Source organism: Punica granatum, chromosome 1 (genome assembly GCF_007655135.1).
Source record: "Punica granatum isolate Tunisia-2019 chromosome 1, ASM765513v2, whole genome shotgun sequence".
Taxonomy (NCBI): domain Eukaryota; kingdom Viridiplantae; phylum Streptophyta; class Magnoliopsida; order Myrtales; family Lythraceae; genus Punica; species Punica granatum.
In genome coordinates, this window is record NC_045127.1 from 39,875,218 (window position 1) to 39,901,145 (window position 25,928).

At 37.4% G+C, this 25,928-nt stretch overlaps 3 protein-coding genes across 3 annotated transcripts; 1 reads left to right on the top strand and 2 right to left on the bottom strand.

The window, feature by feature from the left end:
• Positions 1 to 8,432: 8,432 nt before the first annotated feature.
• On the top strand, positions 8,433 to 11,780 carry LOC116193071 (rRNA-processing protein FCF1 homolog). The gene is made up of 10 exons (XM_031521824.1): positions 8,433 to 8,748; positions 9,236 to 9,318; positions 9,431 to 9,496; positions 9,949 to 10,054; positions 10,323 to 10,365; positions 10,517 to 10,589; positions 10,719 to 10,806; positions 11,047 to 11,103; positions 11,176 to 11,254; positions 11,435 to 11,780. The coding sequence occupies exons 2-10, from the start codon at positions 9,248 to 9,250 to the stop codon at positions 11,446 to 11,448; spliced, it is 597 nt and encodes a 198-aa protein (XP_031377684.1). The 5' UTR covers positions 8,433 to 8,748; positions 9,236 to 9,247; the 3' UTR covers positions 11,449 to 11,780.
• A 279-nt stretch (positions 11,781 to 12,059) lies between these two features.
• LOC116205929 (lamin-like protein) lies at positions 12,060 to 14,348 on the bottom strand. Its single transcript, XM_031538631.1, has 2 exons — positions 14,066 to 14,348; positions 12,060 to 12,415 (listed from the first exon to the last, which is right to left on the bottom strand). The coding sequence occupies exons 1-2, from the start codon at positions 14,268 to 14,270 to the stop codon at positions 12,060 to 12,062; spliced, it is 561 nt and encodes a 186-aa protein (XP_031394491.1). The 5' UTR covers positions 14,271 to 14,348.
• An 8,310-nt stretch (positions 14,349 to 22,658) lies between these two features.
• Positions 22,659 to 25,585, bottom strand: LOC116205947 (fe(2+) transport protein 1-like). The gene is made up of 3 exons (XM_031538654.1): positions 24,920 to 25,585; positions 23,084 to 23,233; positions 22,659 to 22,964 (listed from the first exon to the last, which is right to left on the bottom strand). Exons 1-3 carry the CDS (start codon positions 25,583 to 25,585, stop codon positions 22,659 to 22,661), a joined length of 1,122 nt encoding a protein of 373 aa, XP_031394514.1.
• Positions 25,586 to 25,928: the final 343 nt, after the last annotated feature.

Sequence of the window (25,928 nt, forward strand, 5' to 3'; positions counted from 1 at the left end):
CAATAATAAATGTCTTGATAAAATTAATACGCAATATATAAATTAAATAATTATTATTATGCAAATAAATAAATTAATATATCCACTAGTAAATGTCTTAATAAATTAATATACAATAAAACAATTAAATAATTATTATTATTGCACATAAAAAAATAATATAGTAATCACTTTTCATTATTTCATAATTTTAAGGAGATCATTAGTAAATAATTATTCATAATATTAAGGAAATTGGGAATTATTTAAAATCTAAAAATAAATTTTAAAAATCATTGTTAGCTTTATAAAAGTTCTATCAAGGAATCTCAAATCTAACCCATTTTATCGAAAATTATTAAACTTCATAAAACTTAATAAATGAAATTTGAGTAAGAATAAAAATCAGCTCAAATACTAAGTTTTGAAAATTTATAGATTTTATTATTATTATTCATTCATTAATTAAAGCTAAGGAATTTAAATTTTTAGGATTTTAAAAATATTTTTCCATAAATTAGATTGATGATTGTGATTATGTATATGAAGCGTTTTACATGAATTATTTGCTCGAACTCTTCAATTAATATTATTTAGCGTGTGGGTTTGAAATTTACCTATTGAAGTTTATATAGTATTAAAAAAATAAATTTTCTATAAACTCATATAAATTATAAAATGAGAGCAATTTGTGTATTTATATTTAAATTCTTATGATAAAATTTTCCTTATAAAATTCATGTAACGCACGGGATCAATAACCTTATCTATATATGTAGTCATTACTAGAGGAAACTCATATTAAATATTACCATACTAGAAAACAAGAAAACACATTAAGTTCACCCTTGAAATTAAAAATAGTTGGAAACATTAAAGACCCCTCTCTAAATCCGAATTTTAGAGTACCAAAATAAAAATACTGCTTTGATGAAAACTTTGACTTCCCCTTCGAATCAATAGCAGCATCCTAATTGGGCCTTCGATACTTCAAATCTTACCTTTCAGCTTGGGCTTATAAAGTTTGGGCTCTTCCTGGTCAAGACCTTCCGTGAATAAATATAATATTGGCTCCATATCATGATGATCCTTCATCTTTTCTTTCCACTTCACGAGAACCCGACCTTGATTTATTCAAAACCGACTTATTTGGACTTCAACATATCAAGCTGTTCACACTTAATTTTTGGCAATCCTCCATAAAAGTAGGTTGGCTGATGTTGTGCGGTTTTTCCGACAATTATACATACAAACGGGTGACGCTACCTATTTTTTCTTTTTATCGGACTTGGAAATCTCGTGTTAAGATCAGATCATACCCATGAATGTCAACAAGCCAATAGGTTAGTTCCAAAGTCAAAATTATGCACCTAGTCCATATGTTGTTTTCTGGGTTTATTTCAGAGACCTTAAATATATCTTATCGAGGCAAGACCAAGTTGTTCTTATAGAGCTCTTAACGAGCTTCGATTTGATATATTATGGGCCTCCTAACTCATTCGGATGTGTTAAGATACAACCCAATGAAGCCGGCACGATTCAGTTCCGATCCACCCCAATTTTGACCCAAGTATACACTCAGCCTCATTGCTAATAGAAAACACTCCACTGACCATGTTGATCTAATTGGAAATTTTTTTCGGTCCTTAATCTTTAACTTATTTTTCAGTTTTGTCCTAATTCATCTTTTGGTTCAATATTGTCCTATAGGTGACATATCCACCTCTGGTATTGCTATTTAAGTCATTATTAAATCTATTGACATGCGGATTTGTTGTGAATGACAAAAAATTAAGAAAATATAGAAACAAAGAAAGAAAAAGAACACTTGTAGCTACTCTATTTGAGATCATCAGTGACCACTACGGTTCTCATCTATGGTGGGATATTTGCAACCGGCGAGGCTCTAGCTGTAACATCAATATCATAAAATTAAGACTTCTAGAGTTCCAGTATTGGGGATGCAGACTTCGTCGACAGTCACATCACCACCCAAGGTTGTAAACCATGAAAATGGTCATCCATAACTTCATGGGATTGTTGGCGGCATTTACTACGGAACACGAGTGTTCGACAGCGGGCATGATCTCTTAGTATGCTTCGGATATCGATCTTGCGAAGTGAATGACTCATCATCGAACACCCTCTCTCTACACCGTTGAGAGCTCCAATGGTTGTTGAAGAATTGTTCTCTTTTGTTTTTTTATTTCAAAATGCTTTTTTATTTTTGAAAATATTGTATTAGTAACTTTATCGAAAACTCAATAAATAAGGCCAAAGTGAATATTCCGTGAATGTTAAATATGAGAATAATTAAAAAGAAAAAAAATTAGGATGAAAGTGAAAAGCAAAAAAAGGTTGAGGGTCAAAAGAAATTGATCTTATTAAGTTAACAAGTTCAATTGTGTGAAGTGCCTATTTTGGTTAAGAATGATTGGACTAGAGAAGGTTGATACTGTAATTGATTACACCACACAATTGAATACATTATTTTAATTAGTAGTAGATTACTAATAGAGAAAGTAGAATACACAAACCTCAAAGTAAATTACACAAATTTTGAAGTAAATTATGTAAATTTCTACAATAAATTGTACTGGTGGTTCAAAAAGTATTTTTTGCTACTTGATGATACAAAATGTTTCAAAGTTGTTTTAGTATAGTACAAACCGTCATCTCGCCATTGACGCCGTCAAGCCGTCCTTTACAAGATCTGTAAATTTTGCACCATCGTATAACTTATGTAAAATATTTTGTACTATTAAGTTATAATTTCAAAATATTTTGCACCATCATGTAACGTTCCACAAAAACCGATTTTGCACCATCAGCGTTGGTTTGACGGCGTCAATGGCGAGCTGACGATTTGTACTATACTGAAATAACTTTAAAACATTTTGTACCATTAAATAGCAAAAAAAACTTTTTGTACTATATTAAAACATTTGTAAAACTTTTTGAATCACCAGTGCAATTTACCCAAATTTCTAAGTAATTTGCACATATTACAAAGTAATTTACTTAATTCTCTAATATAATACTTATTTTTAGGGAAAAAGATAAATTTAATCCTTAACCATCGGCTACAATTTTGGTCCAAACCTTTTTTTGCCATAGTCACCCTCAAGCTTTCTGTTTTTGCCACTTTGGTTCGACTCTCTATTTTTTGTGTTAAAAAATATGATTTTCGTAAAAAAATATTTTTAAAATTAATATTTTTAGAATAAGAAAATTAAAAAAAGAAAAAGAACTGGATGAAAGGAAGGGGAACCAAAGGGAGGGGCGGTTGGTGTCTCACAATGAGGTCATCACCCTTGTCAAATTGAGATCCTAATGGATCCACTGCGATTCCAATTGGGAAGGGCGATAGCCATGCTGTTGGCCACCACCCCTCCAATCGGGGTCATCAATGACCTCAGTGTTCGCCGTTGACCCCGATTAAGGTGGTGGTGGTTGCCGGCATGGCACTCACCACCTCTTCCCCTTTAACCTTGATTAGGGCCTTTTTTTTTTAATTTATGAAATTCTGGCTATGAGGGCCATGTCAGTGGTAGCCATCGCCTCCTCGAGGCCGCGACGACCAGGGAGGTCACCAGTGTTGGGAATTGGTGTATGCCATAGAGGCAATCTATCATCAGTTCTGTAATATGATATGTATTTCATTATAATACAAGACATTTCTGTTATTGTGTAGATTGCGCTAAATATGATTTTACACAATAATGTCCTTAGAATAGTAGGTTCAATAGGCATCAAGTGTGACTTGATTGTGAGATCTTATAATTACCGAACATTATTCCTAAATGTCCCTAGTCAAAGTATTATTGTTAATTAGGACAATGATAATATGGTTAGACTAGTGTGGGTGTTGATTGATGACCAAGTCTCACAGGTCATGGATATGGAGATATCAAGTCACACCACATATATAAATTAAGAGTAATATGTATTGGACTAACCCGCCATGAGATTGTTACATGGTTTGTTACGTGATTGTCATTAGCATATCTCAAAGTGATTATAGTGTAATGGTCTTTTGACTTGAGGTCACCATGGTTTCCTACATGTAATGTCATATACTTTGATATTGTCAAACGCCACCGTAATAGGCTGGTTATAAAGACAGTTATTGGGTATATCACAGAGCATGGAGAGGAATGTGAGTGACCAAGATAGGATTTGTCCCTCCTACGAAACGGGAGCGATATCTCACGACCACTTGGTGGTTAAGTTTAAAAGTGTATGCATACCCAAATGAGTCGATATAGCGATATCGAGCTCATTTGTTCTGATAGACTTACCCGGTAAACCAAGAAAGAGAGAAATTGAACCAAACAAGGATGATATCTACCATGCCTTGGGCTCAATAGAGATATAGAGGACAAATGGATTATATTACACGGTAACATAGGTCACAAGGTTCATCGAGAAATTGACTTTCCGATTACTTGAGTAATAGTGATGCATTACTAAATGCCGCTCACTATTTGTAATATTGAAATAGAGATTTCGATATTACTGTCAACGTAATTGGGAACCTACAGGGTCACACACTACGACTAAATTGACAAGATATTTTGAAACAAATAAAATCGTCTAATAGAGATTAGATGATTTATGGTGTGATCGATTAATCGGATATTTAATGAGATTAAATTTATCGATTAATTAGACTCGATTTATTAGATTAAATTGACCAAATTGTTATATGATCCATGTGAAGACACATGGCAATTTGGGATCCTTATTTCTCTTTGTCCCACAACGGTCAGGGACATGAAATTTGGTTCCCCCAAGCTCTATATATAGATATATACAACACAAGTATTTTAAAATATAAAACACACACAAATATATATATATGTGCTGATACATATATGTGTGCGTGCATATATGTGTATGCATATAAAGCATATATAATTTGGGTTGAATTGTTCAACTCAAATTAAGTCCATTAATCTTAAAATTTCGGGTGTTACATCGGTGTTTCCTTTGAGTATTGGCCGCTAGCACCGCCGATCTCGAAGACTCGTCAACAAAGTCGGTGTGGATACCGGTAGAGGCATCACGCGTGGGACGCTCGGTCGATAATATTAAATATTCAAGGTACGCTTTTATTTACTCTTATTCTTCTAGTAGGTCTTGGGATTAGTTTCACAGGTAGGAAATTTTAAATTTATGTTGCTTTTTCGATTCCGTAGATCCTGTGAAACTAGCAACCAGAGACCCCAATTGGGGGGGCCATCACCCCTCATGTTTCCTTGTGTCGATTCCTCTTTCCTTTTATATTTTTAAAGTTTTTGTAAATTTTGCAGAGTAAATTAATATAAAAAAAATTGGGAGGAAAATGAGCTTTTTAATGGATATGTGGATGTTTCAACTAAAGTGCAAAAAATAAAAGGTTTATGACTAAAAAGACAAAAGCGATGAAGGTTAAGGACCAAAAATTTCTTTTTCCTTTTTTTTACTTAAAATTTTCATAATTTATTCAATTGTATGGTGCAGTCATTTTGTTGATTACATCATATAATCTCCAGATGAAGTATCATTTCGTAAAATCTTGGAGTCTGCATTACCCAAATAAGAATCAACTTCATCTCCGAGGTAGTCGAGTTGCATCAATTGAGTCTCTCACATAAAATCTGCATCAATTTAGCCCTTATCAGCATTGGTTTAGTTCTTGTAACATCAATTTGGTTCTTTATAACATCAATTTTATCCCCGAAATCAATTTGGTCCTTTTGCAACATTAATTTAGTCCATTCGAACATCAATTGGTCCCTAACTTATTTCAATAAGATCCTCTTGTCACTCGCTATTATTATTGATGGAAAATTGGTTTAACATCAAAAAGTCCTTTTACCCTATTTTCTCAAAATTTTCCTTTCTTTTGTAATTTTCTCTCTCCTTTTTCTTCTTCCTCTCCCTTTCTCTATCTCTCTCTATTGTAAAACATCTCTCTCTTTGTATAAACTTTCCAAGCCGACTTAGGAACATTCTTTCTCATTGTTTAGACCTCTGATTCTTGTGTTTTTTGTCGTTATAGAAAGCTTATACATAGGACTATAGCTTAAGATCAAGTTTCGAGCCAAGAACAAAAGAAACGAGTTAGAAAACTAGTGTTGAGTTCGATTTTCATCAATATAAGACAGAAACTTCGGATAACGATATCTCTCAAATCATGCAACGAAATTACAAGTCGTCAAGTGTTGTAGCTTCCTTACTATTAAATTTACATTGTAAAATTTCCACTTGGGCTTACATGGACTTGAGTTGATCTGCAATCTAAAAGTTTAAGCTAATAAGTTCATAGACCCAAGCTTGTGGTTTCTTTCTCAATTTTTTCATGTAGGATAACGTATCTCAACACTTGCCTTCACGTGGCAACGGTGGTTCAACACGTATCACGTGCCCTTAAATACCCGCCCTTAACAACTGACCACGAACCGGACATCATTTTTTGTGCTTGTGTAAGGGGGGCAATTATCAAACTAGTCTCGAGCTCCACACTTGGGCCTAATTAGAGGTGCACCTTTATCTACCTTGGAACTGCCAGGCTACTCTTGGGCCCAATTCACATGAAGCACACTCTTGATTGCCTCAAAACTGAATATGGCGTGGTGTGAGCCCACACGAGCGCGCAGAAGCATAAACCGCTATGATACCATAATTTCATTGGGCTTATACAGACTTAAGCTCATATCCACTTAAAAGCTCAAGTTGATAAGTGGTGGTACCCAAGTCTCATATAAACCCATTGATATTTATTCATTTTTTCAATGTGGGATTAACATCCTCAACACCATGCTAGGTTTAAGGTTTGTTTGTGAGGGTAGCCGAAAAATGCACCCGTGTTGACCCAAGTGTGGCTAGGTCCAGTTTCGAGGCAGTGAAGAATGCGCCTCATGTTAAATCAGGCCCAAGTATGGAACTCGTGGTTAGTTTTACTTGTCCCCCCTCGACCGAGCATGGAAGAGGATGCCCGGCTCGTGGTCAGTTTTTGAGGGCGGGTGTTTAACGGCACGTGACACGTGATGGACCACACGTTGCCACGTAAGGGCGAGTGTTGAGAGTTAAGAATGAGTTAAGTCCCACATCGAAAATATAAGAGGAATTCCACAAGTTTATAAGAGATTGAGTACCACAATCTATTAGCTCGAGCTTTTGGGTTGAAGATGGGCCCAATAGTTTATAGTCTAGTGGATTTTTACATGGTATCAGAGCAGGTTAAAATTCCACGCTCTCGTGTGGGAACTCACACTCCGCCAGGCCAGAGTATGAAACTTGTGGCCACGGGTCCGGAAGTGGAAGCCCGGCTCATAGTTGGTTTGACCCTCCTCGCCCGAATTTGGAAGAGAAAGCCCACCTTGAGGTAGTTAAGGCTCGAGTTCGGAAGAGAAGAGAACCTAACTCGAGGTAAGTTATTGAGGACGGGTGTTTATGTGTTCACGCGACACGTGTAGGTAAAGTGTGAGAAAGACTACACGGTGCCATTTGAGGGCAGGTGTTGAGAGAAATTGTTCCATACGAAAAAATTAAAGAGAAATCCACGGGTTTATAAGAGATTGGGTTTCACAACCTATTACCTCGAGCTTTTGAGTTGGAGATGAGCCCAATAGATTATAGGCTCAGTGGAATTTTACATGGCATCAGAGCGAGAAAGGATTTCGTGCGCCCGTGTGGGGACTTTCACTTCGCTAGGCCAGAGTATGAAACTTGTGGCCATGAGTCTGGAAGTGGAAGCCCGGCTCGCAATTGGTTGGACCCTCATCGTTCGAGTGTGGAAGAGAAAGCCCACCTCGAGATAGTTAAGGCTCGAGTTCGAAAAAACAAAGACAAGCGATGGTATAGTGAGAGAGAGAGAGGACGAAATTGATAATGATAAGTTTTTTAATATTAACAGAATTAACTTTGTAAGGATGATACTGATATATTTTATATGTTATTCAGGGACCATTTTGTACGGGGAGCAACTTAAGGTGCGTTTGTTTTTTGAAAATTTTATAACTCAACTCAACTCAACTCCACTTATCTTCAATTCAACATCACAATCATTACTTTTTTTTTTTTCATTTTAAAAATTTTTTTAACCATTCAATTAAATTTTTAATATTAAATTCTCTCAACTATTCATTACTTTTTCGTAATTCAACAACACAATCATTATTTAATCATTACTTTCCCTCAATTATTTATTACTTTTTCACACTTTTTCTCATAATTTAACAATATAATTATTACAAACCAATTAAAACCAAAACTCAACTCTAAATTCAAACGCACTCTTATTGTTCCAAGGGAAATTTAATGCTTTAAGGACCAAACTGATGTTAGATATGACGAAACGGATGTTCTAAAAACCAAGTTGATATTACAAGAGATTACGTTAATGCAAATTTCACGCAAGGGACCCGGTTGATGCATCTCCACTAGCTGATGGATGAAATTGATAGTTTATTCCCCAAATAAAATGGAACCCCAGTCTTTTTTCCTCCCTTCCTGACGGCGCATTCCTGCCGAAAGAACCGTATATAACCCTATAAATCCCAAAATCGACTTCCGGCGGTCTGTCCACCGTCCTTCCGTCGCTCCTCGCCACAACCTCACTCCTGCTCGTGCTCGTGCCTGCTCCCTCGCCGTCTCCCTCTCGCTCTTTCCTCGTCTGGCCGGCGAGCTGCTGCTCCTCCCAGCCCTCCCAGTCGAAATCGATCTTCCCCTGCTCGACCCGAGCTGAGCTACTGCTGCCGTTGTTCCCTCTCCTCCCAGGCGGTGAGCTGATACTGTTCCCTTCCTCCACCTTCACTGATTTCCCTCACTCTCTCCGTATTTGTGTAACTTACTCATTTCGATTGTTGATTTGCTGATTGATTGATTAGCTTGCAGAGTGGCTGTTGGTCAAGTCGATTATGAATAGATTAGCTGATTGATTCATAGTGTGGCTGTTAAATTGCTGATTATACCCCTACCTACCGCTTCTATAGTCGTGCTGTCATTGCAGGCTGAAGTAAAAGTGGTGAATTTTATCATTTTAGGGTTTTGCAAATTTGTAGACTTTACTGGTCCTACAGATTAGCAAATGGGTTGATTGATATGCAATTAATTGTTCCGTCGGTGTTGATGCAATGCAAGAGAAAGTCTTCTGTCACCTATTGATTGTTCTACACTAGATACATAGGCAATTCCAAGGACCTTCCAAATTGTTTCTAACACCCCTATGTTGCCCGAATTTCGTCTTTGTCCTTTTGCTTCCTTCCAGGATTGAGATAAGATGGGAAGAGCCAAGAAAGGCCCGAAATTTGCCTCTATGAAGAAAATTATCACGTCCAAAGCAATTAAGAAGTAGGCTTCGCTTCTCTTTGTACTCTTAACCCTGCATATATGATCCGTTATTAGTTTCTGGTCTTATTTTTATAATGATTATTGATGTTCACCTTTTTATTGATGTATCCAGTTACAAGGAGGAAGTTTTGAACCCTAACAAAAAGGACCTCAGCAAGGAAAAGCTCCCTAGAAATGTGTGAGTGTCTTTTAGTGGTATTTCCCTCTATGATGTTGATTTGGTACTTGCTAGTACTATTTGGTCGTCATATTCATGTGGTGCAAATACATTGGAATGTGGATTGGGGTATTTCTTCTGCAAGTTTCACTACTGTTGTTGTTTTAACATGTAAATTAAGGGCATATTTGGGCGAAATGGGAATATAATTTCACATTACTGGAAAGGCCCTTCTCTTCTAAGGTTTGTGTTCCATGAAAGAAATATTTCTTCTATTGTTTACAGTAAAATCTGCCTTAGGTTTGAAGGGAAATCACTTAATTTAACTTAGGTATTTTCTCTATAGCATTTACTGTGTGGAAAGTACTTTTGCATTGAGGTTACAAATCAAGGAAGACAGGCCATGTTAATCTCGCTAAGGGCTTATATCTCTTCACTAATATGATGTATTTTACTTATTTGTTTACTCTCAGGCCGAATGTTCCTTCTGTCCTTTTCTTCAAATACAACACTGCTTTGGGGCCACCTTACAGGGTTTTGGTGGATACCAACTTCATCAATTTCTCCATCCAGAACAAAGTAAGTTTTACTTCTCTTTATCTGTTTTGTTTATACAGCTATATGTAACTTAAATATAAAACTATATTCTAGACTAGATTACTATTGGGTATCAGTTGCTGATGAATCAGTAAAACAAACGTAGTGATGTAGTTAGGTGTTTCTGAATGAGCTGGAGTTATGTTTGTTAACTTAGACCCATTAAGGGTGAAATTCGTTCTCAATACATAATGTTGAACTAAGGCTTTGAATTCATTGGCGACTCATCAACTTCTTTTATGTCTTTCAGCTGGATCTGGAGAAGGGAATGATGGGCTGCTTATATGCGAAATGTATGTGCTGATAACTAATCTCGTCTTTTGCTCTTGCTTAACTTTGTCATTGATGCAAACCTTTCTCATTATTTCTGATAACTGATTAGAGGTCAAACTGAGTAGAGCTAGTGACTGAAGTTCTTTTTTGGCCTTTCTTGGTATTTTAAAGGTACTCCTTGTATCACGGACTGTGTGATGGCAGAGCTGGAGAAGTTAGGAGAGAAATACCGTGTAGCACTCAGGTTGGTTTCTATAAGTATTTTCAACGCAGATGTTACTATCCATCTTTAGGATCTATTGCGAAGGGATTTTCTTGGCTGAACAACTGAATCTTTTCTGGAGCTTTCTGCTTAATGACTTTATTTTTCCAGAATTGCGAAGGATCCTCGATTTGAAAGGTTGCCATGCATACACAAGGGAACCTATGCTGATGATTGTCTTGTTGAAAGAGTTACACAGGTCTGAAACCTGTCACATCTTTGCATAAATCTTGTGTATTCAGATCTCTGTCTCTTCTGATTTGAACATCTGAAGTCAATTGACCATGGCAATATCTGGAGATCCATTAATTTGTTTTTTGATTCTGTAGCACAACAATATCTTCCGTTACTTTATTGACTGTGCTCATTTCTTCCTTTATGGTTCCTTGTTATTCGATTTTCCTTTTCCTGATTGATTTTATGGTTTGAATGTGAACAGCACAAATGCTACATTGTTGCTACATGCGATCGAGATCTGAAGCGTAGAATTCGCAAGGTATGATTACTCGTAATTTGCTTTGTTTCTGATCATGGTGGAAAAACTCATATTATGTGGTTCATTTGACAGATCCCGGGGGTGCCAATCATGTATATCACAAAGCACAAATATTCAATCGAGAGGTTGCCAGAGGCTACACTTGGCGGAGGTAGGTGTACTCATTACTGTCAATCCATGGCAAAATGGAATGTCTATGGAGTCTATGATGATCAGAAGAGTTTAAACAAAATATGATAAACTTTAGAGAATCTTAAAATCGTAATCACTCTTTAAAATGCCTTTGTCCTTTTGCTTTTCCCTAAAGACTAATTTCTCTTCTATTTTACAGCTCCACGGTTATGAAAGTGTGTGGTGCTACCTCTGCAGAGAAACACTTGAGTTTTGCAGTCTCGTAAGTTCAAGTTCGTTGGGTGTCTAAAGCGAGATCCCCTTTGTTACTAGACAAGTTTTGTTAGTAAGTTTCATCTTCAGAGCTGGGAACTAGTTAGCAGAGTAGACTAAGAAAATCTCTATATAATGTCTCTATACATCAGAATCTGTGAATTCTGAAAGTTCGGATTGTTTTCAAGTTGGTGTTCATGCTTACCAGAAAAACAAAATCATGAAACTTTTTGGAGGAAGTTGTCATAAAATGTTAAGTTACTTGTTTAGTAAATGACGCACATTGACTCGCCCCCGCTCCCTATTCTGTATTCTCCATGATTTGCTTGTGTTGAGAATTGTCACCGATAGCAGTTTGTGGAATGAATATGTAATTCGAGTTGTTGCATGCCAATACTGATTGGTAGAAGTCAAAACAATAATACTTCTGAACTAGTGCAAATATTTGTAGGAAGAAATATGAGAGTTACAATGGGCTTCATTTTGAACCGGTTTAGTTTTGAATTTAACCAATTTAGAGTCTTGTCCTAATGCCGTCAACACCTAAGCTAATGTAAAGGAAGAAATCTGCTCTAGCTCATGAAAACAAGCGAAAGGAACACGAAAAAAGCAGCGCCGAAGACAGGGTCATTAACGTGAGCACTGCAGGCGAGCGAAAGTGGAGAGCAGCCATTGGTCTTTGGCAGAATATGGGTATGAGGCAGGGTGCGATCAGGCAGCGGAGCCTCCTTAACAGAGATGGCAAGTTTCATTCCTTGAGAGCAGCCGCCACGACCGCTGAGGAAGTAGTATGGCTTCGCCTGAGTGAGATTATACACATCGCGGCCACCTCTGGTGATGTTCGCGATGAAGTCCTTGTCCTCACAGGCATCGTAGCTTGTCTTGTTCACTTGGAGAACATTATAATGATGCTTGTCGAATCCAAAGTCTGCAATACACATAAATATGCAAATCAGAAAAATCTCATTATGCAGTGGATGGATATGGAATTATGAAAATTACATGATTTTTGTACACGAACAGGATGTAAAGGAACAATAAATCAGAAAAGGTTTATCATCAATTGTTCCAAAAACAGGCATGCCATAAAAGCCGGATGTTATATATCTATTTGTGCGTTAAGCTAAAGGAGAGTTCTTCAATCATGCGTCACTTATAGGAATTTTGTAATGAAATATTCCACTACTCATTTCTCTTTTCTTTCTTCACAATTAAACAAAAACAAAGAAAAAACATTTTCCAAATGATTAGGTAACAGGGTACATACGTTTATATATTTATATATAAAATTTTTAAAAATATTGATTAGATAATAGAGTATTTAAGAAGAGCATGTTTTTTTTTTACGTATTTAGATTTATAATCATAACAACACATGTATATTCTAAATAATACAAACATTTCAAATATAATTCATGATATTTAGTATTTTTCTACTAAAAATGAGTTTTTAAACTAACAACATATTATTTTTAGGGGTTTTTACCCAAAATGGTCCATGATTTACGCGTTTTGTCAAATCTATCATATGTTTTTTTTTTGTCAGCTATATTCCTTGGTTTACATTTTGCGTCAAATATATCCCGCCGTTATATCTCCTTCAACGTCTAATGGTTTTGCTACAGTAACCTCTTTTATCCGGGATAGATTTGAGAAAAAATTAAAATCATGGGATAGTTTTGAGGAAATAATTAAAATCATATGATAGATTTGGGACAAAATTGAAACCATGGGATAGATTCGGAGCCTATTAACGTTTCATTAAAGGACAACAAAAACGACGGGATAGATTTCGAGCAAAACGTAAACCATGAGATATATCTGACAAAAAAAACATATGATAGATTTGACAAAACTCATAAATCATTGGCCATTTGGTGTAATTTCCCCTTATTTTTATATACATTTATACAAGAACAAAATATTACTTCTGTAAAAAAAATACAAATTAATTTTTCTAATGTTATTTTCATTTGGTTCTTTATTTTTAATTTTCTAAATGTCACCACCATCTTCTATGAAAGTTTCTTTTATTAGAATTATCTCTCACTTTGTCATTTACAAAAATTTTGTTTGATATATTAATGTCTTTATATCCTCATTAATTACTCGAAATTTTAACTATGTCATTGAATTTGTACATGTATCTTATGATTATGATTATATATGTAAATGTATTTTTGACAATGTAACATTAACAAAAATAAATGAAATTCAAATATTATTGTTTAAAAACTTTAAAAGACAGTTAATTAATCTAGTATATATATATATATATATATATATATATAAGAGCCTAGCTATGCTCAAGCCTGTCATTTTTCATGACATGCATATATTGAGCCGAAAGCAAGTTTTAGATCCCAAGCTCGGTCGAGTTTGAACTCGGCTCGAGATCTCGAGACTCCTCTCCGGCTGGAGCTAGCATTCATTATCCCAGGACTCCATTAAATTTGAGCTTGTAAGCCAAGCGAACCCAACCTTGCCTTGCCGTAACTAACAATCTTGTGGATCTGAAGAAATCTTTCCATCAAGAACTCGGAAGAATTGAAGATGAAGAAGAGGGAGGAGAGCTTACAGAGCCAATCGCCGACGTAGAAGACCTCGTGGCTAGCCCACTGAGTGAAGTTGATGTTGGGAGCCCAAGTGTACCTTCCTCCTCCTACCCTGTGAAGCACTGGATTCCTCCCCCTCACCCCTTCCATTTCCGATAAGCTGATGATCACCACCACCATCAAATTAGCCCATAATCCTTTCTTCTGAATCCAACCATGGCCCTCCATTGTTAAAACAAATTAATATTTAAGCTTCTTTCTCTCTGGTCTATTCGGTATTTATTAGCTGACCATATATGCAAAGAGATTGATCTGATCCATATATATATATACACTTATGTGCAGAAGATATCATTGTCACCAGTCCACACTCAAAGCATATAAAAGGTAATCCGGTTAATATATATGGGACATGTATTTGTTGCTTGTTTTGGTACGGCTGCCTAACCGGGCCGATCATGCCGAACCCATGCATTCGATCATACAAATTCCCTTGAACGTTCAAATTAATTTCACCACTTATATGTGTCTGTATAGTGGGTCTCATCAACCAAACGACTCCAAGCTCCTCTTAAGGGGCATTTTCGAGGGATTTGGGGTTGCATTATTTATTTATTTAATTTGTTAAGGCAGATGGAGCAGCCGAATACGGGCACATTTCTCTTACAAATAGTTTGCTGAAAAGCCACCAAATTGTGGTTTAACGACAAATTAAGAGTGGTTCGATTTTACATGTAGTGTAAGAGTCAGAAACACATCAAATTCTCCTTTTATCTAGAGCCAAGTCGATGCCTGAACCACTTACCAAATAAGTGCAGGATAAGCATTTGGTTTCGTATAGAAAAAGTAATTTATTAAAGGTTAAAATCTCCCAGGAAAAAAAAAATTCCTATGTGGCATTTGAAAGACACTCGCGTTTTTCGTCCTTTGAAATAGAACACCCTTGCTGTAGCTAATTTTTGGTCTATTTGAAATCGCATATGAATTTTTGTACTCACGTGACGTAATTGGCGCCATTTGTATATAGGAAAAAAGACAAAAAAATCTCATTGTGGTTTGAGATCGGGACAAATCGCACATTGTTCTTTTGTTTAGAACAATTAGTCCCCCTATGGTTTGCTCCGTTAGACATAAGGGTTACAACGTTAATTTTTTTTCATTTTCAGTCCTCAATATTTAGCCTTTTAATCATTTTAGTTATAAATCTTTTTCTTTTATCATTATTATCCTCAACTTTCCATTTTGTTTCATTTTAGTCCTATAAAGAAAATCGAAAGGGAAGGAGGGGTCGGGGCCGCCAATTGGCAACCCCGACCCCTCCACTGAGGTCGCCAGTACCCACAGAGGACGTCGGAGTCCTCGGTGGGATGTCTAACGGAGCAAATCACAAGGGGCTAATTGTCCTAAATAAAAGAACATGGTGCGATTTGTCATGACCTCAAACCATAATGGAGGTTTTTGTCTTTTTCCCTAAAAAAAATAGCTTGATCGTAGCCAACACGCGCACGGCGGCGCGTGTGGGCGCGTGCGGCCAACTATGAGCTCCGATCTTTATTCCATTTTCGCCAACAAACTCCTTACTGGATTTCCCAGTTTTTAAAAATATTTTCTGAATATTTTGAAAATCTGGGTAGTGACATATATTTTATTTGAAATGGAAAAACGTAAAATCTATCCTTTCTCGATCAAGTCCGCGATTTGTTGTGCGTCTGACATGATCTCGAGTCCAAATTTTTCCTGTGTATCCAGAACATTCTGAGGAGCATGTACATAGTTTACTGGTATTTTTGGACTCTATTTCTAATTATCTCAGATTTATTAGTCAGAAATATTGAAAAATTCTGAATAAATAGCTAGAAATTTTGAATATTCCTGAGCTTTTTTCTCCAGAATCAGGATAATGTGAGAAAAAGTTGGAACTGAGTTTGCAATTTTTTGACGCGTAGTTAAATTATTTGAGATTTTATATTTGATAAATGCATGTAATTAGTTATTAATTACAATAATTACTGAATAGTGTCGGTAAATTTCTGAGGCATTTATCATAAGCTTTGGCATGCTTGACTCTGTAAGATGCAATTTATGTAGTATTAATTTGCACCTTATTTTAATTTTCTCATGGCATGATATGCATGATGAGTGATTTGCGTGCAATATGTATTTAAATTATGAATTTAATTTGCATGCTGAATTTAGTGGGAGTATTTTTTGTTGAGTGAAATTTTTATTTTTCGCTCCAAAATTAATTTTTGCGCTATAATTAAATTTATAGTGGTTATGATCATTAGGATGTGGGAGATGATTAGGAGCTCAGCGAATTTTTGATCTTGCACCTTTTTTGGTTGTTTCCATTGATTTATTTAGATTATTGCAGCAAAAACTTGTATGCTTGTATGTGCTAATTTGAGAATATCTTCGCGCATTTATAATGTAGATGTTAATGGCAATAAGTCCATTATTACTGACTTCAATAAGGGAAAAAAAACTGGATGGCGACAATTACGACATATGGCGTTGAAAGATTCAAAATCTCCTGGATGAGCAGGAAGTCTTGGAAACTCTTGATCAGGTCATGGAGATGCCCGCACAAGGGAATACGGATCAACACCATCGGGATCTTGAGGCCTACCAAAATTGGCTCAAGAAAGATCGTTGTGCGCGCTTTACATTGCTGAGTTGCATGCACAACGACCTAATTGGAAAGTTTGAGATGTACCAAACTACTCATGCGATGTGGGAAGCCCTTAGAGCCAAGTATGCATGATGTCTGCCAGCAAGCTGCGCGAGTTGAACATGAGATTCGCCTCTTGTGTCAAGCAACCGAATCAGACGATGCGACAACATCTTTGAAACATGTTCAACATGATCTGGGATCTCAGGTCGGGAGGAGTTATCCTCTCTGACGAGCAGCAAGTGCAGACGATGATACGGTCATTGCCTCCATCTTGGGAGCACATAAAGGCAAATATGACTCACAATGAGAATGTGAGAACTTTTGAGGACATATCTCGCCACTTGGAGCTGGAGGATGAGTGCTTGAAGGTTGCCAAATCTAGTTCCAAGGCGAATGCTGCTCACTCTGGCCAACGCAAGACTAATGAGTCTAAGTGCAAGAGGGCTGGAGGTGTTCCTAAGGAGGATGGTGAATCCGCTCCCAAGAAGGCTAAGTCTGTCAGGCGTAAGAGAGGCAAGCGCGGCGGAAAGAAGGACAACAATAAGTTGACATGCTACAATTGTGGTAAGTTGGGACACTGTGCTCACGAATGCGCTGAGCCAAATAAGGTACTATCACACCTAAACTCTTGCATTAATTGTTTCATGGTCACTAATGATTTAGCTGCTGATCCTATTCCTATGTAGATTGTGGATTCAGGCGCAACAGACCACTTAGTGAAGAGTCGAGTTGGGTTCATAGAGTATCACTGAGTCTTAGTCGGAAGTCGAAGTGTCAAGATGGGGAATGATGTGAGTGTGCATGTGCGAGGAATCGACACATACAAGCTCAATTTGCGAGGTAGTCACACGTTGTACCTCCATGATGTCCTTCATACTCCAGAGATTCGACGAAACTTGCTATCGGTTATGGTTTTATTGTGTCTAGCCTTTAGGTTTGTCTTTGAGGGCTCATCTGTGAGCATTTATTTAGTTGACTCCTTTTATGGTCTTGGTTTTATTTCAGATGGTCTTATGGTGTTAGACATTGATTATTATGATAATAATAATCTTGATTCTTTTTCCTTACTTGCCTCTTGTGATGATAACGTTTACTGTGATTATGTGAAATGACACGTTATGTTGGGTCATGTAGGCCCATATAGGATGAACAGACTTGTTAGAGAAGGTCTTTTAGGCCCACTCGCAAAAATTAACATGTCTATTTGTGAACATTGTCTTCAGGAAAAAACAACCAGATAACTATTTGGAAAAGCAAAAAGGGCAACCGTTCCATTGTAGTTAATTCACTCTAATATTTGCGGCCCAATGAATGTGAGAGCATGAAATATGGCATATTATTTCATCACATTTATTGATGATTTTACACGTTTCGGTCACATCTATTTGATCTCCCATAGATCTGAAGCATTAGAGTGTTTTCAGAAATATTTGAGTTTGGTCGAGAATTAATTAGATAAGAAAGTGAAAGCACTAAGAACTGACCGCGGCCGCGAGTATCCGTATGAGCAATTTAGAAGGCTCTGTCATTAAAAGGGAATTCATAGACAGTTAACAATTCTCGGAAGTTCACAACAAAATGGAGTGGCTGAGAGGAGGAATAGAACCCTCAGATACATGGTGAGGTCTATGATAACACAAATTAATTTGCTGTCTCTCATTGAGGAGATGCAATTCTCACTGCCGCCTATATACTTAACCGTGTACTCTTCAAATTGGTTCTTGCGACCTCATATGAGTTATGGACTTGCGAAAAGCCTAACATGGCAATTTGCGGCCTTGGGGTTGTGCGGTCTATGTACATAACTCTTCCCATAGACATGGACAGTTAGGCTCTAGGGGTAAAAAATGTATCTTTATTAGTTACTCCGAACACTTTAAGGGATATGTTTTCATAGGGGAACAACTTGATGAGACTGTCTCTAAGATCGAATCTCGAAATGTGGACTTCTTGGAGGATGAATTCCCTAGTATGGGGCAGGTTTCGAGTGACATAGTGATCTATGAACAACAGGACCTCGCTAATGGCGCTCCTAATGTCCTAGAAGAAAATGGGGAAGAAATTCCTCCACCTGCTGGGGTGAGTGGTTGCGATGTTATATTTGATGAACCTAGTTCATTGGATGGGGCCCCCGTCGAGCCTGACTTACGTAGGAGTAAACATGGAAACATTCCTTGTCACCGATTTGAGGTTGAAGGGGATGCTTTCAGTTTCTCCACAAGATGATGGAGAGCCGAGATCTATTCAGGAGGCGCTCTCATCTCCTGTGAGAAAAGAATGGACTAATGCAATGAGCGATGAGATGGAGTCCATGAGGACCAACCAAGTTTGGGACTTGGTTGACCTTCCACCAGGGTGTAAGGCCATTGGGAAAAGTGGATCCTAAAGGTCAAGAGCAAAGCAGATGGTTCCATCGAGAGATACAAGACTCGCTTAGTTGCAAAGGGTTTTACCCAACGGGAAGGTGTGGACTACGAAGAAACTTTTTCTCATGTAGTTAGGTTTGCTTCGATTTGCATCATTCTAGCTATTGTCGCGCATTTGGATCTAGAATTACACCAAATGGATGTAAAAACAACATTTCTCAATGGAGAATTGGATGATGAGATCTATATGGATCAACCAGAGTATTTTGTGGTCATAGGAGATGTGCGCAAGGTTTGCAAGCTCCAAAAATCCTTATATGGCCTGAAGCAATCATCCAAACAATGGTATCTTAGATTCCATCGAGCCATTATGTCTAATGGTTTTACAATGAATGATGAAGACCGTTGTGTGTATGTCAAGAGGTGCAAAGGAAATTTCTTGATCATTTCTTTGTATATCGACAACATTTTAATGGCTGAAAATGACAAACAGATGCTTGTCGAGGCTAAGGAGTGGTTCTCTGCGAACTTTGGGATGAAAGATATGGGTGGGGCAGATTATGTGCTCGGAATTAAGATCCTAAGGGATTGTTTGAGGAGACTCCTAGGAATGTCTCAAGAGAATTACATTAAGAAGATCCTTGAGCGATTCCAGATGCACAATTATAAACCTTGCGGCACTCCTATAGCTAAGGGTGAAAACTTGAGCCTTAATATGTGCTCAAAGACTGTAGAGGAAGAGCAACACATGTCTTGTGTCCCCTATGCTAGCGCGGTTGGTAGCTTGATGTACGCAATGATGTGTACTCGGTCGAACATATATTACACTGTAGGTTAGTTGATTCCAGTCTAACCAGAGTCTTGCTCACTAAAAGGCAGTAAAGAGAGTATTGTGCTACTCGAGAGACACTATGGATTATGTGCTCTGTTATCGGGGTACTGAGATATGCCCGATAGGGTACAGTGACGCTGATTGGGCTGGAGACGTGGATGAAAGCAAGTCGACTATTGGATATGCCTTCTTGCTGAATGGAAGCGTTGTGACCTAGGCTAGCAATAAGCAAACCTGCATTGCATTGTCTAGGATGGAGGCATAGTACATTGCATACTCTGCTGTTGTGTAAGAAGCCGTTTGGCTTAGGCGTTTCCTACAGCGCCTTGAGGTCGCTACACAGGATTCTAAGCCTGTCCTGATGCACTACGATAACATGGCTACCTTAGCTTATGCTAAGGATCCTAAGTCTCATGGGAGGACCAAACATATTGAGGTCAGATACAACTTCATTAGAGATATAATTGCGTGGAAGGAAGTGGTCTTGAAGCACATTTCTATGAGTCAGATTATTGCAGATCCTCTTACTAGGCCTATCTCTAGAGATTGTTTTGAGGCTCATGTGAGGGCATCAGGACTTCGTAAATGGTGAATTATTTATTTATTTATTATGAGACTTCTTTTAATAATGACATTCTATGTTATTTTTGATATTCTCAATTAATGCATGATTTATCCATTCATTTGTTGATACTTATGCATTATTATTTTGGTGATAAATTAGTACATCGCAAATGTTAGCATGTCATCAGGCTAATATTACTTTATTCACACAAGTAATCGCCCTTGGTGCAATTGAGTACGAGCAAGGATGAGACATAATAGTTTATTGTGTTGCCTCGATAAGAAATCGAGATGAGGTCCTTATTTGAGTGACCGAGATGGAAATCCCACATTCCATCACGCCTTTTTTAATTAAAAGCTAGATGCCAAACTTGGATTTAGCGCCTAAGATGGTGTACATATTGAGGATTCGGGTGAGGCGCCAGTATGGTGATTGAACTAAGATATGTACAATGTAGAGTTTTGACATACGTTCCTTGAGAGAATAACTTCACTATAACATGTATTTCATACTACATGTGTTGAGCGATCAAAATTAGGAAATGGATGAATGGATCCCTACTTCATCATTGTGTGAATCCTAATTGTCATAGGTCATAGAGACCCTTTATTGTGTCCTTTTTGACCTTTGACTATATCATAAGATTATGGATCGATGATCGCTACTTTGGAATGTTACCTAAGGTCATGATTGATTCGACTGGATGGAGCACTGCTGGAAAAGCAGTCGGTCTTGAGTCAAGTGATATGAGGATGAAGGGAAGATTTTTTTATCACATATTAAGTTTTGTCTTCAAGGACGTCTCAATTATGTTTCTTTCTGAATAGTTTGGACATGATTGTGAACACAAAAGCTTGAAATAGAAATTAAGTAAGCTCTCTGAGGGATTAGAGATACTTGACTTGATGTTGATTCAAATTAGTCTGGGACATACAAGACACAATTTATTTTTTTAAGGGTTAATGCCTCTATACTGGCTCTAATGAGTTTCTAGTGTAGAGCTCCCCGCTGTCTTTTATGTGCTTGGCGGTCACACGGCCCATTAACCCGTATGAACGTTCTTGCTCTGACAGTTTGAGCATTAATATGATTAGGTTGGTCCTCAAGTGCGAGTGGAAGATGTAGGATTTTTCAAGTTGAACCGAATAGGATCCGCCCTTGTGGGACCCGACTCGACTTGATTAACCATGCGTCTCATGGCTGTGGTTATCGGGAGATATCTAGAGATATTTGTGTAATTCGGTATCGGATCTGTAACCACTGAATATAAATAGATAATTCCAGTGAATGTACGATTGATTGACTGAAAAGAGAGTTCTTGCTCCCGATAAGAGAGAGTACGAGATGAGGGTTTTTGTGCCGTGAAATTAGTGGTCTTTGCTCGACCTAGTAGCAAGTCCCACTGCCGGTGTTTATTTGTCTTGCAGGACGTGATCATTCAGCCCGACCCTTGAGGCCCTAATTGTGATATTCGACCAAGTAAGCCTAAAACCTTACCGGTTCGGATCAATTATTTAAATTCCCAACATAAAGAATAGGCAGAAAGTCGGGTTCATTCGAGAGACAATGGATAATGATGAATAGTTTATTGTGGACTAAGGTCTCTATCCTCTCCAGACTTTCAGAGAACGAGTTTTCCTGTGATCTCTAATTTTAACAGCTTCGCATGATCAGTTAATTACAAGCATGCGGTTACTTGCGGTGATGTCCATTTGTCTACGGTTTTTCCCAAGGCATATATAGTCTGATCCGCTTTCTAATCAACATGTCGTATCAAAGTCACTATTTGACGTATTTTTATAATGTACTTTTTTTTCGTAAATCCTAGGAAGCTTGCTAAAGCTGGAAAGAAACTACATTTGTTGAAATGATATGATTATCTAATACGTTTGGATATCAGGACTTTAAAGTCCAATCTTTTGAAATGTATGGATTTCTTGATTTTTCATATGGAATCAAGTGCAACATATAGAGAGGATCAAAATGGATTAATGCATGTGGTACATTTGGAATAACTCCAAAATAAAAGTTCCTTCAATTTAAAGATGGTCCATTTTGATTGTATATGGAAGTTCATGGAATTAATAAAAATGGAAATTGGAACGAACAACTGGAATTTTTTTTTTATAGAAAAAACAGATGATATCCTAATTTACTATAAATTAAAAAATTTCCATAATTAAGCCCATTTTGCCATCAAGGCCATTCCCCCAGCACCCAACAAGAGAGCAACATAACCAAAGACCTGCAACTTCATGCTCCCTTGCAATTTGGGTCCCATAAAGTCCAACGCTATCAAATCCACTAAAGCCATGTAGTTCAGTAGCCCCGCAGAGCACGCATTTAGCAAGCCTACCACGATTAGGGCAGTCGGGCTGCTCTCACTGTATGTGTTGGATAGCCCGATCCCGAGAGCGATCCCCCCAGGTGTGGTGATTGAGAAGAAGAACACCATGATCGCCTTCACTTTTAAACTGAACTCCCCCTGCGATCATCAGAATGAATATTAACTTACTACTATGGTCTAAACGCACATTTCCAACATGTTACGATCGATCATGTATATGTTGACCACCGTAATTCTTCATTGAACTTGAATTGTACCTGGAGAATGCAGCCACCGAGGCCCATTCCTTCGAAGAACTGATGGAAGCATAAAGCAGCCACGAGGGGCTTGATGGTGCACGCGTTGTCCGAAGCTCCCATTGAGAGTCCTATCACCACTGAGTGCACCACTATTCCCATCTCCAGTACCTGAAACGCATTCATCCATCATATTCGACTTTAATATCTGCGTGAATTCATTTTTTTAAGTAGGGACGTATTGAGAAATTAGAATTAATACAGTAGCATCTGTCCTTAACATGAAATCAATATATATATATATATATATATATATTCAACTTTTTCATTGTGGTCTGCTCATCATCTATTTTACAAGCAATAGATTCATAAGCTTTCCTCGTAACGAGAAAACATATATTCTTAGACATTCTCCTATCAAGATATATATGCAAAAAGGAATAGCACGATTACACAATCTAGGGTTCAGTCATAACTCACGAGTATAACGCAAAAACGATCAACCTCAACCTTGCAATAAATGATGAATTAGGACAGATCTTTGTTTTCATTAGAGGAAATCAATTGAGACCGTATCTCCGTGATTAAAAAAAATAAAATTTAATATGAGGCCTCAAATTTATATTTAATTAATAAAAAATTAATATATTATCTATATATATATCAATTTAAACTACATACTTTAAGGAGATTTCTCTATTCATTTAAGGAGAAACCTCCACATAATCTTCCAAATAGGCTCCATGGGTAACACTTAACTCATGGTGTTCATCTCTTTGCATTCCCAATGCGTACGTAGACTTATGAAAGTAATTAATTAATTAAAAAATTTTAAAAATTAAATGAAAGATTTCATTAATTTATTCTCTTCGATTTTCGAAAAATATAATTCGTAAATATAATTTATAAAACATCAATTAAAAATATTATAAATCATAATTTCATTGTATTTCAAAACAAATTTCATAAAAGACTAGGGAAAAATATATCTTCAAAGGTCTGTGCAATGCTAGGGTAGGAGGACTAGTTTTATTTAGATTTTATTTTATTTCCACTTTTGAGGCGAAAAATGACTATGTTATTATGCTCAATATAATATTTTTTTCTCGATCTGATTTTATTACGTTAGTCATTCACAGTAAAAAGATAAAAAAATATTCCTCTTTTTCTCCTTGTATCAACAAAAAGAATAAGAGGAAAGATAAAAATCCATAGGTAAAAATGTACATAGGGAAAGAAAAGAGGAAAGCTGAGTAATTCAGTAAAAGAGGTGAGAAAAAGAAAGATGACTAACAGAACAAAATTACTTTGATTGAACATTTTAGAGGATGGACAAATTCGGATATGACTAAGAGAATGAGAAAATTTGATTCAATTAACTTTAATAGATATATTAATTGGGAGAATAACTAGGAATATCGGGAAAGTGATCAACGAATTGGAAAGTATTTATAGAGAGAAAAATCATGGATTTTGTGTACATGAAATGAATAAGGAATTTTGCAAAAGTAATTATGTTATATTTGGCAAATTATTATAAATAAAGAAAAATGATACTGATTAGGAATGATTAGGGGTCAGAATCCTTCCTAGGTAAATATTAATTTCATATATTTTAAATGTAGTATTCTTACAATTTTGGGAGCCTAAGGCGACGGCTTTACCTGCCTTACCCTAGGGCTGACCCTGATTGGCTGAGACTAGTCATCGCTTGTCCGAGATGCTCGAGAAAATATCTTGATGAGCTGCTTCTAGAAAATTTTACGTGAAGGATTTGCCAGCATGGAGGTAATTAAAACGTATGGTAAAACAATAATCAACCTATCTACCCAAGGAAAAAAAAAAACAATAATCAACCTGCGCAACAACCCTGTGCCTCAGAAGCCGTGAGTTGTCATCACCAAGATCCTGTCCGAAACCACCATGGGCATGGGCATGCACCTCGCCGCCCTCTACTGCCACAACATCCTTCACCGCACCTTTGCCGTGGCTGCCGGTGCTTGGCTTCGCATGGATCTTCCGATAGTAAGCCATCGCGAACGAATCAACCATCTGCGTGGCCACGGCCGAAAGCATGGCAACAAACGTGGTGAACGGGAACTTAGACCAGGGCACCTCAGGCAGGCAGTCGGAGGTGAGGAATTCGAATGAGTCGGGAAGGACGTGCATGTATCCCGTGGCCAGGATCACCCCCGACGCAAATGCCTTCACAACCACAAATATGTTACTGTCGGGGTGGAGTGCAGGTACGGACCGGGAGAACACTGGGAGGCACACCCCGAGCACACTCGTAGCGAGGATTGACGCAATGGCGATCAGCTTCAGCTTGAGCGCCTCAGGGCCATTCCTGCACTGTCCCTTGGGGGAGTCATCCTCCCCACAGTTGAGCTGTGCCTGGTTCTGCTCATTCGCGGAGACTACTCCCAAAGTGAGCACAAGGAGGAGAAGGAGAAGGGCCGTTGCAGTGGCCCGAGATTGAATGCCAACACCACGGTGGTGGCCGGAGGAGAGTAGCGCTAGCATTTTTAGCGCAGAAGCTATTGAGTGTACTGTTTTGGTAGAAGGCAATGAAAAAGGAGCTTATATATATATAATGCGTACGTCGTTGGACCGAAAACATATAAATTGTCCAATATGCCCATGCATATTCGCAATGAGCAAGCAGGATCACCCTAGAAATTTTAAAAAATATATGGCGCTAAAATTAGTCATTTATTAACTAATATAATCGGCCCAATCCCCCAAAAGAGATATTCAATATATTCTAACTAAAATGTTGGGAGTATATATGGAAAGGAGATGTGGATTTATATATTTGGCCTTACCATTGATACTTTTATTCTCATATTTTCCTCAAAAAATTGCT

Bases quoted from the DNA above. Each gene is read 5' to 3' on its own strand.
- LOC116193071 (XM_031521824.1), top strand. From the start codon at position 9,248: ATGGGAAGAGCCAAGAAAGGCCCGAAATTTGCCTCTATGAAGAAAATT. The intron at 10,055-10,322 runs GTAAGTTTTACT...TATGTCTTTCAG, and splicing joins ATTTCTCCATCCAGAACAAA to CTGGATCTGGAGAAGGGAAT. The intron at 10,807-11,046 runs GTCTGAAACCTG...GAATGTGAACAG, and splicing joins TTGTTGAAAGAGTTACACAG to CACAAATGCTACATTGTTGC.
- LOC116205929 (XM_031538631.1), bottom strand. From the start codon at position 14,270: ATGGAGGGCCATGGTTGGATTCAGAAGAAAGGATTATGGGCTAATTTG. The intron at 12,416-14,065 runs GTAAGCTCTCCT...TGTGTATTGCAG, and splicing joins CTACGTCGGCGATTGGCTCT to ACTTTGGATTCGACAAGCAT.
- LOC116205947 (XM_031538654.1), bottom strand. From the start codon at position 25,585: ATGCTAGCGCTACTCTCCTCCGGCCACCACCGTGGTGTTGGCATTCAA. The intron at 23,234-24,919 runs GTTGATTATTGT...AATGCGTTTCAG, and splicing joins GGCACAGGGTTGTTGCGCAG to GTACTGGAGATGGGAATAGT. The intron at 22,965-23,083 runs GTACAATTCAAG...TGATGATCGCAG, and splicing joins TCGGTGGCTGCATTCTCCAG to GGGGAGTTCAGTTTAAAAGT.